At 39.3% G+C, this 18,111-nt stretch overlaps 1 protein-coding gene across 1 annotated transcript in view; it reads right to left on the reverse strand.

Moving 5' to 3' along the window:
- Positions 1-17,787, reverse strand: part of CNPY1 (canopy FGF signaling regulator 1) — a 29,532-nt gene extending 11,745 nt beyond the window's left edge. Inside the window, exons 1-2 of the mRNA XM_006887684.1 lie at positions 17,644-17,787; positions 15,859-15,955 (exon numbers count right to left, since the gene is read on the reverse strand). Of these exons, the coding sequence (XP_006887746.1) occupies positions 15,859-15,955; positions 17,644-17,787 (241 nt within the window). The remainder of the gene's footprint in view (positions 1-15,858; positions 15,956-17,643) is intronic.
- Positions 17,788-18,111: the final 324 nt, after the last annotated feature.

Below are 18,111 nucleotides of genomic sequence, written 5' to 3' on the forward strand. Positions count from 1 at the left end.
ATGCAGTAGCTGTTGTTGTTGTTGTTGTTGTGTGCCATCGAGTCAGAACTGGCCCATTGTGGAGCAGCTGACAGATTCTAACTGTGCCTTCTGGTTGCAGTGTAGCTTCTTGCCACTAGGCCACCAGTGCTTCCCTTTTAAAAGAACCTTGGCAACACAAGACCTGAGGACCTGTGGTCACCTCTTGTTGGGCCACCCAAAGAGCAGTAACGCCTACGGACCAAACATGGCAAGGATAGTGACGATGACACGGGAATGGGCAGGATTCCATTCTACTACGTGCAACATCTCCTTCTTGAGTTAAAACTGACTTCATGCACCTAGCAACAACTACGTGGTTATGGGTAAATGTTTCTCTCTGGTGACCCTGAATGCTGGTTTGAAGGATTTCCTCAGATAATCTTAATGCCAGTTTTAAAGACACCACAATGAACAGAGTGCACTGGCCCATAGCGAGTTGCTCAGGTAACCCAAAGGCCAAGCCTCTGCACTGACTCAGAAAGAGGAGCTGTCTTCTCCCGTGTGATTTACAGCCTCGGCACCCCAGTGGAGGCTCAGCTAGAAGCTATTTCCAACTCAACAGCAGTAAGAGAGCAAGCGAGAGAAAGAAAAATGAGCATTGTTGTTGTTGTGTGTTGTCGAGTGAAAGCCAACTCATCACTGGGTTTTCAGAGGCAGTAAACCACACAGGAGGAGACTGCCCATCTTTCTCCTATAGGGTGGGTGGATTTGAATCCTGTACCTTTTGGATTGCAGCATAGTTTCTTACCATTAGGCCACGGGTAATAATAGGCATAGATCAATAGTAATTTTATAAAATACAGTGTACATTAATGAAAGATTGTATAAAAACCAATGTACATGTATTTTTTAAAAAATTAAAGAGATGGCTTCAAGGCTCTTTGGTTGGAAAAAAGACTTTGACTTGCAGCGATATCTTAAAATTCTTTGCATTCAAAGCAGTGGTCCATCCCTGGTGGTTTGTGATGTGCTCCACATAGGTTCCCCACTGGCTCTGCTGGAGCCCCTGGGTTGCACGGTTAAGTGAAAGGCTGGAGGTGTGCATCTACCCACGGGTGCCTCTGAAGAAAGGCCTGCTGATCTGCTTCTGCAAGTTCACGGCCCTAAAAGTCCTGGGAAATTCGGCTCTGCTCCAACATGCGTGCAGGCATCAGGAGCCAGAGTCCACTCAAGAGGAAAAGTTGGGGCTTTGCTGGCAAGTCTCAAAGGGTACTCTGGTGACCTAGTGAGTAGGGAGTTGCATTGCTAATCCCAAAGCTTCACTCACAGTTTGAATCCACCAGCTGCTTCTTGGGAGAAAGATGGGCATTACCCTCCCACACAATTTACAGCCTCTGAAAACCATGAGTCAGTTCCAACTTGACAGCTCTGAGTTTTATTATTGTTTGGCAGATCTGGACGCTGTGCAGTACCTCTACTGGATAACTGAATACCATCCCCTGCCCTACAGGGAATTAGGAAGCTGACACTTGTAACCCTCTGGGTCTGCCTGCAGCTCCTTCCTGATCCTCACCCAGAGCACACCTGCGCTGCCCTGTGCCTGTTGTGGATATAGGTTTTGAGAGAGATGTCACCTGCAGACACACTTTTCTGGGCCTGTCTTCATGCAGAGCACCAAGGCTACCTTGAAAGGCTGGTGCTTTGTAAAGATTACTGGGCACAGGAAGGGAATGCTGCCTGGCCTGAGAAGGGAGGCTTGACAGCTCAAGGTTGAAGAGTCTGTTCCAGATTGCTTGTGGGTGGGAACCCGGCAGGTCACAAAGACTGCCCCACCCAACTCCTCCAGTTCCAGAGGCCCAGGAGTCTCTGGGTGAGGTAACTGGTGACTGCACTTGACTTAACTGAGATTCAGGAGGTTTGAGTTCACCCAGAAGCTTCCTTGGAAGAGGTTCTGAAGAAGCACCATTGAACACCTCATGGGTCACGGTTCTCTGAGACCTGTGGGTCACCAGGACCCAGAGCCCACTTGGCAGAGACTGGCTGTGGTTTTAGCCAAGTTCAGAAATTTATTTGCTCCTAGCCTCTGGAGGTGTGAGGACAGGATTTAAGCCTCCTGGCTCTCATCCATGGGGAGATCTCTTAACTTCCCCCAGCCCCTGGAGAGAGGACTCTCCTGGTGTGGAGTCCAGGAAATTGGCTCCTCAATCTTGGGAACGACTTTTTCTCCAGAGCCTTAGTATCCTCATCTAGTAGATGGAGATGCAGTTTTTTGGTACAAGAATTAAGTAATATGAAGCCTGTTGACAGGCCTTGTAAACTGTAAAGAGTTGAGCTGATGTTTACCATTATCTATGATCACATACGAACATGAGTGTGCACACACATGAACACATAGGAGTATGCACACACACATACACAATGCACACACGCACCCCTACCTACACACGAGTGTGCACAGATACACACACGCATGTGCACACACATACATGAATATGTGCACTCATACACATACCCACCAGTGTACACACACGAGTGTGCAGAGATGCATGCATGTGCACACACACGAATATGTGCATTCATGTACACACATGCACGCTAGTGCACACACACACGTGAACACACATGCACAAGTGTATCCACACATGCACACATTTAGGTGTGCATGCACATATACATGGCTGTGCACTCACACACTTGTGTGTACACACAAACACGAGTTGCACCTATGCATGCATACAAATGTGTGCGTATTCATACCTGGACATACACGCATATACACGTGCACATACCCCTGCTTGTGGGTGCACATACACATGAATACGGAAGCCCAGATTCACACTGGCAGGAGGCACAGCACGGTCCTGCTTAGCACCCTAAGCACCTCAGCCATTGCCCTGCAACTCTGTAAGCTATAAATGGGAAGGGTTTGGATTAGTGGAGTTTTTCTTAGGCTTAAGTTTGTCGTTGAACTCAAGATAAAGAACTCTTCCAAGTGGGACAGGCCTTTCCTAATGCTCTGACTTGTAGGGGTATCAAAGAGCCCTGTCACTGAAGATGACTCACCCGACAACAGATGTTTACCTGAGGAACACTTGCTATTCTAGCTCTGATAATGTTAACGACCATGATGATGCCTGCCAGGCACACGGCTGAAATTGGTGGAGGCTCAGGTCATAACAAGCTGGCAATTTCCCAGTCTCTACCCAATGCTGTCCTCACCCGTCATTTCACACAACACTTCCACTTCTTGAGTTTATCAAATGGAAATTTTCTTGAATGTGCTAAAAACTCCCCTACAGAAACGGCATCTCAGTATTGATAATAATAATAATAATAATATTTTTAAATGTCAGAATAATTTACATTACCTACTTTGGCACATTAGTTAAATAAAATTGACATACCACATGAATAAAATACTTTTCAGTCATTAAAATAGTAGAAAATATTGACTGGCATATAAATTAATACTTAGTACATGACATAAAAGAGCAGGCTATATATAGCACAGCTGTAAAGGTATAATCTCATTTTTATTAAAATATGTAAATATTTTTGGTGATTGGATTTGGTGAAATTTTATTTTTAAAGCTAGACCTTCTAAACATATGACTTACTTTTTACTCGTAAGAAAATGTAGTTGTAAAATATCCAAGCTAAGGAGGCCATGTTGAGCTCTCCCTTTGCCATTTTCCTGAGGACGGACAGGCAGCAGGGGGACAGGCCACTCACGAGCTTCAGAGTCCTGGGTGCTCTCTGGTCGCCCAGAATTTGTGCTCTGAATTGTGCAGAGATCTGAGGTTTACCCCTGTGTAACCTCACAGTGGACCTGGAGACTGCCCCAGGACCAGGAGTAGGACAGAACCACTAAAGATATCCTGTAGCCTTCTCCAGCCAGAGGCTAGGGGCAATGTGCAAGAAATCTGAACACTGATTCTCTGAAGTGAACAGAGAGAAAGAAGCAGAAATACCCCTCGAGTGGTCCTAAGCTTACCACCTGGCCAGCTCATAAGTTAACAGACCAAGAGGGTAAACTCCATCCAGTGAAATCTTGATACAATAGAATCCCACTGAACAGAACTTCAACTATTATTATCCGTATCTCAGAAACGCATTGCTGTTCCTGTTCAGAGAAAATGAAAATGACTAGAGTAACTGGTCAGAGCCATTTAATTGCATGTAAACACATGTATATAATATATGCATTGTGTGTTTGTGTGTGGGTGTGTGCATGCCTGTGTGCATTCAAGGAGCTTCCAATCCCTCTCTTGTACTCTACCGACTGTAAGAATCTAAATTAGCAGATGAAATGGAAGTAATTTCCACTCTGCTCAAAATTAGCAAAAATAGATTAAATAAATTCACAGAGTTTGTATTTAACTTGAAATTCAATTACTCCGCATTCTCCAAGCATTGCAAGGATTCTCAGCAACGTTTCCTACATCACACCCAGATCTGTCCAGCCCCCTCCTGGTTCCCTGGGCCCTGGGAGCATGCACAGAGGAGGTCCAGAAAGAGGGTGAGGAGATGTCCCGCCGTCTTGCCAATCCTCAGGACCAAAAGTCCACCTGAGACCAGGAAAGTCCTTCTGCCATGACACACGGATGCACACCTTCACATCTGGCCCAGGACAAAGTACGACGGGGCAAAGCCTTTCACGGAAGTGTTCTTGGTCTTAAATGGCTTGAAGGGAAGAATCCAGCCAAAGCTGCACCACCCCAGCACTCCTCCCAACAGATGCTAAGTTTTTCTCATCTTAATATTGATGATCTCAACTTCTTAGTTCCCTGACTAAGTGCGAGTGAGAATTTTTTCATTACTTTCCACGTACCATTAGAGTTCTCAGCATGGGCTCGCCTTTTCATCTCAGCCAAAGATCACTGACCAGAGAACACATTCTCCAAATTAAAATTCTCTTATCGGCCGTGGCTCACGTCTGCATAACTTTAGTACCAGCAGGCTGTGTGTCTTTTCTTGTCTCTGCTGCTTTTCAGCACTGACTAGTAATTTCAAACGGAGGTGTCACAGCACACAGCAAGAGCCGGCGTGTATACTGAGACACGGCCTGGAGTCCTTGTCCAACATAAAGAGAGGCATGTCTTCTACCTGGAAAATGCCTTGTCATGTCCATCTCTGTCCTTCCCACTGCAAGCTGGCATTTGACAGATGCATCCCATCCATCCTGAACATGCAGGATATCTCCACCCTTAGCGTCCTGGGTCCCCTTTCATTGCTCTAGCTGCTCCGCACCCACCACAAGGCCTTACAATCAGATGTTTAATGAATACTTGCCCATTTGGTTTGTCCCCTTGAACATGTACCAAAAAGAACAGCTCACACCAGCGGCAAATCTGTTATAACAAAAGCAGGCACTACCAGCTCTCTTAGGTGGCTCAGTGGCAACTTATGTTCCATGTAAAAAGGGGTTTTAAGAAAATAACGTTGAAAGGGGGACCTCTAACTGTAAAACCATCACCTGCTATCAAACACAGACACACAAGACTTTCCAAATACTCCCTGTCATCTGCAGGGTGACGGCAATGTTCCTGGAGGAGCCCACTGAGCTCCCTACCAGCCCTTTCTCTCCTTACTGCCTTCTGTGCAGCAGGTTCTATTAAGATAGCTCCGAGGGGGACACGCATCTCCAATTGAGCATATTGATAACTCAGGTGATCTGAAGCTCAGATTCACCCAGTCTCCCCAAGAGGAGAGCCCAGAGCTTCGCTTGGGGCTTTCTGACGTACCAATCAATTTTAAAACGAGAGTTTTGTTCGTTGTCTTGTTCTGTTGGAACCTAGAGTCACTACGAGTCAGAAGCAACTCAGAGATACAAACAACAGCCCCTTCTCACTTGGATAATGCTTTCTTGGAGCCTCACTATCTGGGGAAGTGTTGGTTCCTCTGGGATCCATATTCATCGAGACATATAGAGCCCCTGAGCTCAAGCGCAGGGGCTGCAGGGATCCCCAACACCAGAGACAGACAAAGAGATTGCCAAGCTGGCAGTGTCTCACCTGATGTATCATCCCACTGTGAGTGCCAGCTGTCCCACGCAGGCAGAGCCACGGGGTGAGGGCAGCTCTTCCTCAGTGAAGGGGTCTGTGCAGGAGTGAGTGGTCTTGTCTCTTGGCTCAAAGGAAGGAGGCACGGGGACAGGTGCTGCACCAGGTGTCCACACAGGACAGCAGACTCCCTGCCTTTGAAGTGACTTACTCATTAATAACTAAAAGGGGAGCAGAAGAATCCAGACACCAAGAGACTATAGGATCTGAGGCTGAGCCGGCAGGTAGAAAGAAGCATTACACACACACACACACACACACACACACACACACACCCCAAAAGTTCTTTTCTTTCTCAGACCTCAAGTATATTCATTGACTCATTGAGTTGATTCAGACTTCAGCAGGGTTCCTGAAACTCCAGTGGGTTTCTGAAGCTGTGAACTGCACTGTCCATCTTGCTCTTCCGATCAGATGGTGGATGCGAACTGCCACAGTAGCTTGGAGCTGGTCAGCAGTGCAACACTCCACAGATCATACGTACTGATATGGACAAATCGGGATTTCTTATTCAGTGTCTTCGTAAGTGTTTGGTTGAATTACCTGGCCCTTTCTCTAGACACCGACCTGTGTTGTTCTCTGCCGAGAGAGCCTGAGACAGCACCAAGTGGGTGATCATAATGAGTGCTGAACATTTCATGGTTTGGCAAGAGGGTATCACACCCACCTACAGGCACATGTGGTGTGACCCTAGTCCTGGTTAACCAGATCCTGAGAATTGAGGGTTTTCAATGGGACTTTGGCTCTCAAAATGGATTGAAGTTTAGCAACCACAAAGCCTACGAAGAAATGATTACTAACCAGCAATACCTTTTGTTCTCCATTTGGAGTATTGCTTTTACACACACACACACACACACACACACACACACAAGTACACAAGTGACCCTTTAATCTTAGGGCATTAATATTTAATCATGGATTTGATTGCATATGAAAGCAATTCGAGGGTATATTTTCACCCAAAGGTCTAATAATTTAATAACATTTATTGAACCTGCATTTGTATTAGATTTCACTTTATTTTAATGCCATGTTGCTTTAAAAAGGGCCATTTTAATGGGGACCAAATAGTCTATTTTTTGGTTCTCTGCTTTCTTCTACAAATCACAGGGCATGAAGGTGCTTAATCAGTGCCCTTTGATGAAGAACAACAAAGCCATAAAGATTTATTTCTATCAGACAATGAAAACCACCTGATTGAAATCTTCTGCCTCTCTGCTGACAATGGTGTCACCTCAAGGATTATCATCATCTTTTATAGGCTGATATCAGGGACTATGCTGTAGGAAAAGATCCAGTTGCTCAAAAAGCTGCTATGAGGAAAACCTTTAATATAAAATGTCAGCAGTGTATTCCGACTCTTCAGGTGCCAACCCAGCTATTCATAAAGTTCGAGATTTGTATTAATATTTTACCTTATCACGTAGAGGATCTTTCTGAGTCTCCGCCATGTTTAATTAGCTGGCAATGGGTATCCAATGTTCCATGATATAACTTGCATTCCTTAGATACTGATTTATTAACATTTTCTAAAGGCGATGGAAGTTGCTAGAATCCTTATGAGCTCTAAAGAAAGGTTACACACACCTCGGAGTCGTATTATAGGTCAGGCAAGTTTGCGTTCAGGAACCTTCCTCTACACTGTAGTTTTCAGGGGATAAAATTATATGTACTTGATGCCTGACCTTATCCTACTGGGCTTTTTCTTTGTGTTGTTATGTTTTAGAGGATATAATTGGGCCCATGCTTTATTGAACTCTGTGTTCTAGAAAAAAATTATTATGTACAACATAATACAATATTCTATGATAAGATTCCAATATATTTCCAATGTAACTGCATAATATTTTTGTTTGATGTGTTGCCATTTAGAGTATTTATTTCTTGAAAATATTTGATAGCACTCTTGTAGATAAAGAGTATAAGCGTGATCATTTTAATTTTTTCCTTTAAGGAATGGCTCTACTTCTAGATATTCTTTCCTGAAATGTTTACCTGTGAGCAATGGAAACTTTAGCAGATTTCTGTGTCCAATTTTAATTTGTTTATATTGATACTTTAATGTATGTATATGCATGTATGGATCTATTAATCTATCTATAATGTATATATACATCAATCTTTTGGCTTCCCAGAAAACCCAGAAAAGCTGAAGAACCAACGTTCACAAATTGTCTTCCTGAAGCCTCATTTTTCTAGCAAGCAAATGAAATTATATTATATTAAATAGAATTCCTATCCATTTCACTCAAGGTGGTTCCTGAGGAATTGATTATAAAAGATGAACCCTTCCTTCACAGCAAATGCACTTTTAGGAGAAAGACAGCAAGTGAAATGTCAAAAAGCAATTACTCACTATATCATTTAGACACAATGAGTTTTTACAGCGTCTACATTCCATTTTCATTTTATAATGCTAATTTTTGTGTTTTATATTTTATCAATTTAGTTTCTTATATTTAAAAGCAAATAATATGAGCAAATTAAGCCTGTACTACAGGGGAATTATATGATAGAGAACCATGGTACAAAAACCCTTTATCCAATAGGCACAATTTTATTGTGGTCATTGTTAATTACCTTTTGTTAGGAAACAATATAACATGCAGGAGTTGGCTTCAATGCATTCATGATGAGTTCATAAATTTGCAGCAAATCTAAAGCCACATCAATGAGTATCTTTTCCCCATATTTCATTATAATCTAAATTTTAAGTTGGCATATGTCTTAAAACTTTTTATTTAGATAAAGCTATTGCATATATGAATAAATATCAACCTAGGCAGAGAAATAGGTATAATACTAAGACCAGTTATTGACTTTTTGTTGTTGTTGTAGGGCCAGTCTTAGTAAATAAAGTATTGATCTTTCTCATTTGGGACTTTGACTCAATTCTACTCTCCGGTCCTCAAGTGAAATGGATTCATTGGTTTTGGCTTATTCTTAGTGAATAGTAATTCACATAACAAAAATAAACTGCCCATCTCAGCCAATTAGGCAATTTCTTTATGAGAATTGGTTCCTGCAAGTCTTCTATGGAGACTCAAATAAACCACCTCATAAAAGTATAACTGGAACTCATCCGACTCTAACCATGGTTTGTCCGCATTCTTTTAATAAGCATTACATTCTGGCTCCAGTTCCTCTATTTTTCCAGGAATTTTTCCTCACTTAAAACTAAATCTCTTCTCACTTTTCTCGACTTCCCCTTTACCTTCCAAGTGGAGGTGTTTTGGAGTTGCAAAATGGAAATAAGATTAAAGAATAATTTGCACTACTTTCTGGTAGAATAGTAAAATTGTTATTTAATTCCCAGTCCCTGTATCCTTTTTAGAAATTGTCCTATTTAAAGTTAATATAGCATTTAAAATATTTAAGTCATCAACATTTCCAAAGTTGGACTTTCTCAGTAAATGAACTGACAGGAATAGTATCTCTTAAGCATAGGTGACTTAGGAGAAGAGGGTACAGATGGGGAGCCAATACATTCATGATGAGCTCTTTTACTTCCTTTTAGTTTTGGCTAATAAATGCCATGAAAAAGGCATAAATATGATTAGAAAGGATGGTAAGGAGAGTGGCCACTTGTCCCAACATTGTTCATGGGTAAAAACCAGCTCTGCTGAACAATGAGGGAAACTTAAGAGCCACTGTCGCCACAGGAAGTACAGTGTTTTGCGTAATGTCACTTAACAGAAATTTTAAGTAGTTAAAAATATTTACATGAATTTAATAAGTTTGTTCTCGAGACCAAAATATATATCATGAGATATCAAAAAAATCACCCAAGATACAAAACCACCTGTACTGGCATATGTAAGAATAAACTGAGGAGTTATATTTAGCAAAACCTAACACAGAGGTGTAAGAGTCTAGAGCCATGACCCTCCCCTTTCAAAACGAAATAATCAACATCAATGAAAAACATCCATCCATCCATGCATGCAAAGAAGGCGTGACTTCTCCATGTTTATTAAGTTACAGACAAGGAGTCAACATTTTCTTTAATTGTGTATTTAAGAATTTTTAATGATTACCCATTAGAGTGAATGGACAACTACACTAACATTGCTACAAGCTACACACATTACATTCTCAGTAGACGCTTACTTATCCCCCATCTGTACTCTCTTCTCCTGAAAGTCACCTATGCTTAAAAGATAACGATCCTGTCAGTTCATTTACTGAGAAAGTCCAACTTTGGAAACATTGATGACTTAAATATTTTAAATGCTATATTTACCCTAAACAGAAAAATCTCTAAAAAGGATACAGGGACTGGGTATTAAATAACAATTTTACTTTCTTCTACATTTTTCTTTCTTCTTATTTCCATTTTCCATCAGCTACAGTTCAGGGTCATTGGATCATGTCTGTAGTAGCCATACTACTTAACTAACTACAGACAGACATCCCTTTACAAAGTACATTCACTGTTTCACCAAATAAGTCTTATTAGCTTATGCATTGGACTCTTAATAGGAATTGAGTTGAAGAGAAGAAAAGGGAAATCTTCCCCCTAATTGTGGTAAATGTTCGTAAATTTAAGGATGGTCAAAATAGTGTGTTTTCTAAGCAATTCTGTATTGTATGCAAAAAGTTTTGTTCTTAGCTCTTTGAGGCTGAATGTGTAGCATCCTTCCACCAGCTTCTCACTGGTAACAATGAGTTTCCTTTTTCAAACAAGTACAGAATATGCCCTGACATTTTAAATCATTAAAGTCAGATTCCATTGAATGCAAATTCAACAGAAACAATGAAATGTCCAAGAATGAGGCTGTGACTCCACTCTACTGCTGAGTGTGGCCAAGAGGTGTTTCTCAGCAGGTCCCCAGCCCCTCCACACCTCCAAAACACGCCCACGCGGAAGAAAAATAGTGATCAAGCCCACATACAAACACTAGCTGAAAAGCCTTTGTAAAAAAGGAACATTTTCATTAAAACAAAACCTTGCTATTGATGTTATCTTGTAAGAACACATGATGTAATAAAAACATCAACTTCCATAACTAGTAGACTCCAGAATATATTTTTAATAAAGGCCTATAAAATTACTGTTCACTACAAAAAGTATATTTTTTTTATACATTCAGTTACATTTTAGAGATTGAAATGTTTATAAATTTATGATTTCTAGGAATTTCAAGCTCATCCTTACCAAAAAGTGGCTTCTTTCACATAACCACAGATAAACCAGGAGACCTAATTTAGAATCAGATTCAACATATTTTCCCAGTTCCATGGCCAACCTAGTATTTTTTTAAAGAAAATAAAACTAAATTCTTATCAAAGAGAGTATTTTATACATGTTTATGTGTACGTAACATGTGCTATGCAGTACACTCTATATCTATCTATCTATCTATCTATCTATCTATCTATCTATCTATCTAATAGTAAATCCTTATTTCTTTATAAATTACTTCACTTTTTCCTGCTACTGGGTTAAACGAATTATTGCCATTTTTTTTTACATAAAAACCTGTAAAGGTAATTTAAAAGTTTTATGCCATCTTCAGCTTTACCTACAGAAAGAGTTTATATTGATATAAAACAACACTTTCAACCAAAAAAAATACATGAACATAGGGTAGACAAGAAACATACATTTCTTCACATGAAAACAGCATGCAGACATTGACCTTGTGGGGAGGTGACTCTATGCCTCTAACTAGCAGCACATGTCATTCTCAGAGTTCAGTGCGATTAGTGGGAGAAGATTCACACAGGCCTGCGGGGAGAAAGTTAGAGAACATTACTACCCACTTAAACACCAGCCCACTAAGTTTTTGCAAGTTCATTTTAAAACCATTTTCTCATGGAAAAGTTTCACATATACACAAAATGAGAAAGAAAAGTATACTCTACACCCATGTGCTTTGCCCAATGATCAGCAATGATCAACGTTCTGCTGTTCTTGCTTTCCTCTTCTTGGGCTGGAGAATTTTAAAATAAATCCAAGCCATTGGACCATTTCACCCAAAGGCATGGAAGCATATAGAAAAGATCTACTGTGAGCTGTTTGCTAATGGGTATATACAGTAAGTTCACTGGGTGTTTATTCCAAGGAGCAGAGAAATAACTAGATACTTGATACATACCACTTTTCCAACTGGAAGTAATGAGCTTTTTTCTGTTGAGAAAGGTTATGAGTTGTCTTTAGCTATATAATTTATTTGAAATATAAAATATACAATATACTAGTCTTTGAAAGTGATGATCTGTGTATTAGAGATGAACACTTTCATTAATATTGGAAAGACTTCCTTGAAAGGTAAAAATGTATCTTCTCCTTTACATATAGGTTAAGCGTTCATAATGCAGGAGAAGACGACACTGGAAGAGATGGATTGACACAGTAAATGGGGTATTGCAGGTAGGTGTGTTGGAGTCAGTGAGACTGGCTCAGGGCAGGGCAGGCTTCAGAGCTATTGTACATAAGGTCGCTATAAGTCACAGGAGATTCAATGGCACAAAACAACAAAGGTACCTGATGCCTTTAGTCCACTTATATGTAAAATTATATGACAAATTTCTATCAGTCATATTGGTTTTAAATAATATTTTATATTACAGCAGCATGATGTGTATACAGAAGATACTTCTAGACCTACATTTATATCCTTACATACTCTGTAACAAATATCTACATGAAAATAAAAAGTATCACATGCCATAGCATATAAAGTATTATATTCATTCATAACCTGTAATAATATGTCCTCTACGTTAAGGGGAATATAGCTGTACTTTTAAAGCTGCATTTTTAGTCCTGTCCTTAGACCATATTATTGTCTTCGCATATACTCATATTTGGGCAAAATTTTTAAGATTTGAGAAAACTATTTTGACTTCAAGACATCAAGAATAATAATCTGTAGAAGCCTAGGTTGTGTACTACAAAATATACCACCAGGAAAAATCTGATAAACTCACTTTTTTTTTTTCTTAGAAAAAAAATCACAAGTAAGTGAGGAAAAAACTCAACAATGCTCTGTCTAACACTCAGATGTATTTGATACCTTGTATTCTATCCAGTGAATAAAAGTGTAGTGACATGCAAACATTCATCTGCACTGGGATTCTTTTCATTGTTTTGTTTTCATTCGTCCAAAAGGTGGCACATAATGTTTATGAAAATCTCACTGATGTGAATCCAAATACTGTCATACAAAATTTTACTTCAGTAACATTTTCTCTTATTCTCCATTTATTTGTATGAGAGGTGAACACCAGAACCTTAACATTTTAAGGATTTTATCAATGTCCCCTTGATCTGTTCACATAGAATTATTAAAAATAAAATCAGATGATCTACACAAAGTAGGGAGAAAAGTCTCCAAATTTACAAACATATCAAATGGGTGTATAAAGTATACAAAGTGACTAAACTTCCAATCAAACCTTTAGCTACAAAATATCTATTTGTAAATAATTCTTTATCTTTAGGGGAAAAGTAGCATGTAAACATTTTCAGCAGCTCTCAATTTAATATCTTGCACATAGTCTGTAGTAAAACTATAAAGTCAACCCACTGCTGCAGAGTCACTTTTGGCTAGTAATTACCCTGGGCACATAGTACACACTCAGTAAATAGTTTTGGGTTAATATTCAGTTTCCTAACCGCCAACACATGTGTGCGCCTACACAAAATCATACCTTCATTCAGATCATGGAGCTCATGCCTTACCAAAAGCTGCTGCCTAAAATAACAAGATCAAGCATGGCTTCTACAAAGTGGGTCTGCATGTCCTGGTATTGTAGGGCACTTACTGTACTTGTGTTTTAGATTATATCTGAAAGCAACTAGAGATTGCTATGAAGCTCCTGTTTTACACAGTTGCCTGAAATTATCTCATTATGTTGTAATATATTGCTTCTGTATTGACGCAGCTATTAAAGAACATTTCTTTGGTGACTGTTTTGTTTTTAGCCTTCTCCAGCATAATGTTTATGTTTGAACTATCACCCACTGTGATGTTATTTCAATAGTAAGGTTATGTGTGTTTTGATTTTCTGGGCGGAGTGTCTGGTTTCTTCTTGGGTTTAACTCATTTATGGTTCTTTATTTACAAATGTTTTAGAACATCTATAAAAATATTTTATAGAGAAATACAATGGGGAGGGGGAAAATCATCGCACAATTTCACGAGGAGCGGCTATGAGGGAGTTTACTCGTCTAAGTGCTTTACTTTTTACCCTCCATGCCTCTGAGGCATGTGTTTTATGTTTACACTGGTAAATCCTTAATTAGCTGGGTTTTTAAAAAAAAAATTAAATGCTACTCAGAACGAATTATCTAATTGGGTTTTCATGTATTCCAACAGCTAAGATTACCGGGATGAAATAAAACTGCTAAACCTGGGAGCTGAATCTTATCCCAGAATCACATTGGAGATAGCTGTGATAAAACAGTGGGTGAAAGTTTCTCAAGTTTTGTAACATATGAATAAGTCTTCCTATAGCAAATAATTTACATATGTCATATATAATTATGACAAGTGCAAACTAGTGTAAGAACCAATAATAGGAAGGCTAGACTTCTAAACATTGTTCATAATAATTTTGCTTCTATTTTAATGCATACACAGATCTCGGAATTATTTTTAAAGCTTCAGAAATACCATCTTTGGGAAGTTGTAGACATGAACATATTTATGTGAATTTCACAAATTACTATGTTACATATCTAAAATCATTGAGGGGAGGGAAATATCAAACTCCTAAAAATTCCTCACCTGAACTTTCACTGCACTCTTCTGAAAAGCCTACTGCAAACTTGATTGTTAACCAGTAAACAGCCCAATTTACCTACTCAGTGTAAGACTGTATTAGCTCTCTTGTTAATAGAGATTCTTATCTCTGTCACGGAACAACTTTTGGTGATTTACATATATTTCTTTTCATATATCAAGTAACTATTAATTCAAGCATTTTGGTACTAAATTCTAAGTATGAAAGTATATCATAGTGCATGCAGGGAGACATACCATATTTTACTGTCAACAATTCTGAAGTGAAACATTTCTAGCCCCCATATGAAGTAAAAGTACTCTGCTTCCTTTAAATATTACTGTCTTCATACTAACTCATTTGTTTCCAAAATGTATCTGAAAAGAATGTACAATTTGTACCGCCCTCTTAAAAGTGTACAAAACAAGTATTAAATGATGGCTGACTAGATCCAACCAGATCAGAGAGACAGTGGTGGTGGTGGTGGTTCAACTTTGTGGATGATAAATAAAGTTTGGTCACATTTCCTAGCTTCTAGGGCCTGTGCTTCAGAATATGAGTCAAGTATTACTTTCTACCTTTCCAAGCACAAAGACTAATAACAGTAAATTAAGGAAGGAGAGATTGGGGGGAGGATACCTGAGGGGAAAAATAAAATACATACTCAAAGAACAAAATAGAACAATCATTAGGATGTTTTGTTAAGTTAAAAAAAAAATCCTGTTCCTTACTGTCAAAGTCACAAAGATTATTTTTCTTAGTTCAGGATGGAAAAAAGACAAGCTCCCAAAGTTCAAAACAAAACAAAAATTTACTTTGGATCCTTCTTAGTCTGAAAAAAAGGACTCTTTTTTTACATTTAGAATCCCATAACAGGGAGCAGAAAGAAGAGGAAACAGTGAAACTACTAGCTCCGTGGCTTGGTTGGTTTGTTTTCTAGCCTGGCTTTCTGGTTCGGAGAAGAGCCCTCCTCAGGGTGCTGGCTGCAGCAAGACAGGGAGGATCCATTTGGGGAGGAGAAAAAAAGGCAGCTGAACTGCCGAGAAAGAGCAGAGGGGGCGAGCGAGGGAGACAGCACATGTTACATCAGACACAGTACCTGATTTTTCACTGCACAGCTTGTCAGCTAGATGGTCTGCCTCCTGGGCGATAAGTGAGAATATTTCATCTTCATACTCTTCTATTATCGTCTCACACTACAGAAATATAATAACAACACAGGTGGATCTATACACGCACTTACCGTACCTTGTTAGAAAAGACTTAATCAGAATTATATTAGCCAAAATATATAGCATTGTGTTATCAAGGTGGTCCCTTTTTCTTAGCCCTTTCAGTTTACTATATCATTGTATGGGATTAGCCCTCTTCCCAGAATGTTAATTGCATCATTTTCCTGGGACTTAACTAAATGATTAGCCCTGTTGAAAGCCCCTTCTGAGGACCAGCAAGAGGGCTCTTTGCATTTCTTTCCCTTCAATTGGAATGCGGGAGTAACAGTGAGAAATGGGTCTACTACTTAAGGAGTGCCAAAGTCTTAATTAAAAACACAGCTCCTTGAAATGGTTAAACAGGTTTCCTTCAGATTTAACATAATAATCCATTCTGTGGTTTGAAAACAGTGTCTGGAGTACAAAAACAATTAGGCCTTCTTGGTAATCAAAACAAACGCACTTCCATTTCTCTGGGAGTACCGTACTTGACAGTTAACTTAGGAAGTTTCTCTTCATACCATTTAGAGATTAATTCAGAATATCACTTTTTTAAAAAAAGAAAGAAAGAAAAAAACAAAAAACCCTGACATTTCTGTGATGAGGGAGTTCAAATTGGCCCCAGTGTTGGAAAATTTTAAATGTTAAGAGCAGCACATTAAAGAACTCCAAGTAAACACTTTTCAAAATTACCACAGTGCTCAAGGACAATCCACTTCAGACTTGTAAACTATTTTGTAAGTTAAGCAGGACTCTAAAAATGTCAAATGACACTGAAAATTATTTCAATTCCACTCAAATGTGCTTATTGAAAAACTGAAATCCAAGCACACATTTACTCATGGCTATACCCATCCCACGGTGCTTTTAATTTGGAATCATTATCTTTGCTCTCTAATGAAAATGAAATCTTCACAAATCTAAGCTAAAGCTCCTTCTGATTCAACAGCGTTAAGGAGAATATACTGCAGTATGCTCTGCCAAGCATATTCAAGCAAGACAGAGATAAACATTTATGAAAATAAATAGTAGACGGGATGGAAATTTGGCCTTAAGCCAACTATCATACTTCGGCCTTTGTTTAACTTAGTTTGTGTTCAAAGATGTGAATTAACTCGTGACAAAACAAAACAACAACACACATACACACAAAACCCCACAAAAATCTCCCCTCTGGTCTGTGAAGCCTTTGGAGGATAGATGGTTGTACCTCGCTCCTCCTCTCCAACTTGCTTATAAATATTTGAAAATGACATTAGTTTTAATCTGAGTTCTGATCTAACAACTAACTACAGCCCCTGATTCTATAAGCGGAAATTTGTGAAAGACCCGCCTGGGCGGCAGAAGTACTGCCTGAAACTATCCAAAGAGTGCTCATACCAAGAAAATGGTTCAGCAAAAGCAAGGTGCAAACTATGTCTGAAACCCTCTGAATTTTGTGAGCAGCACGATCAGTAAACCATCATCTAAACGTCCCCATTGTGCTATTTCAGCCCCTTAGGGAGGAGCTCCAAAGGCAAGTTGCATGGTTTACATTTACAAAGCAACAAGACACAAAGTAAATGCGTAGAGATTTTAATGTTACAGCCACAACCAAAACCAAATGACAAAAAAGTAGCCAGAAGACTTTGGTGGATCTTGTTAATTCATCTGCCAAGAAGAGAGCTGCTTACCGCGAATTTCAAAGGTCTGTAAGCATCAGAATAGAAAAAGAATTTTTTAAATTCTTTGTATATTTTGTCTCCTTTCCTTGGAGCGAATCTCTTGAAAGTTCTCTCTTTAGTTACAGGGTCTTCTTCAAGTTTGTAGTCATTCATTCGCTCACATACTTTATCCAAAAGGTCTGTTAAGAATGCTTCAGACTGAGCTAGGGGAATCTATTTTCAAAAAGAGAAAGAGAGGAGACTTATCTTAATTTTAATATTAAAGCCACTCAGATGAACACAGATGAAAACATTCTTGATCCCTCAGTAATACAAAGAGTAATTTCCTAATGCAGTTACGTATACGGTTGTATTATTTACATCACGTAAGAGGTTAGCGCGAATGGTAAGAAAAGAAAGTGCTCGTATTATTTGCAAACTGACCCAAAAAAAGCTTTACATGCCAAGTAGAAATTATGCCTAAACATAAGAACCGTC

The sequence above is a fragment of the Elephantulus edwardii genome, unplaced genomic scaffold, assembly GCF_000299155.1.
Source record: "Elephantulus edwardii isolate Elephantulus edwardi_28Jun2011 unplaced genomic scaffold, EleEdw1.0 scaffold00060, whole genome shotgun sequence".
NCBI lineage: Eukaryota > Metazoa > Chordata > Mammalia > Macroscelidea > Macroscelididae > Elephantulus > Elephantulus edwardii.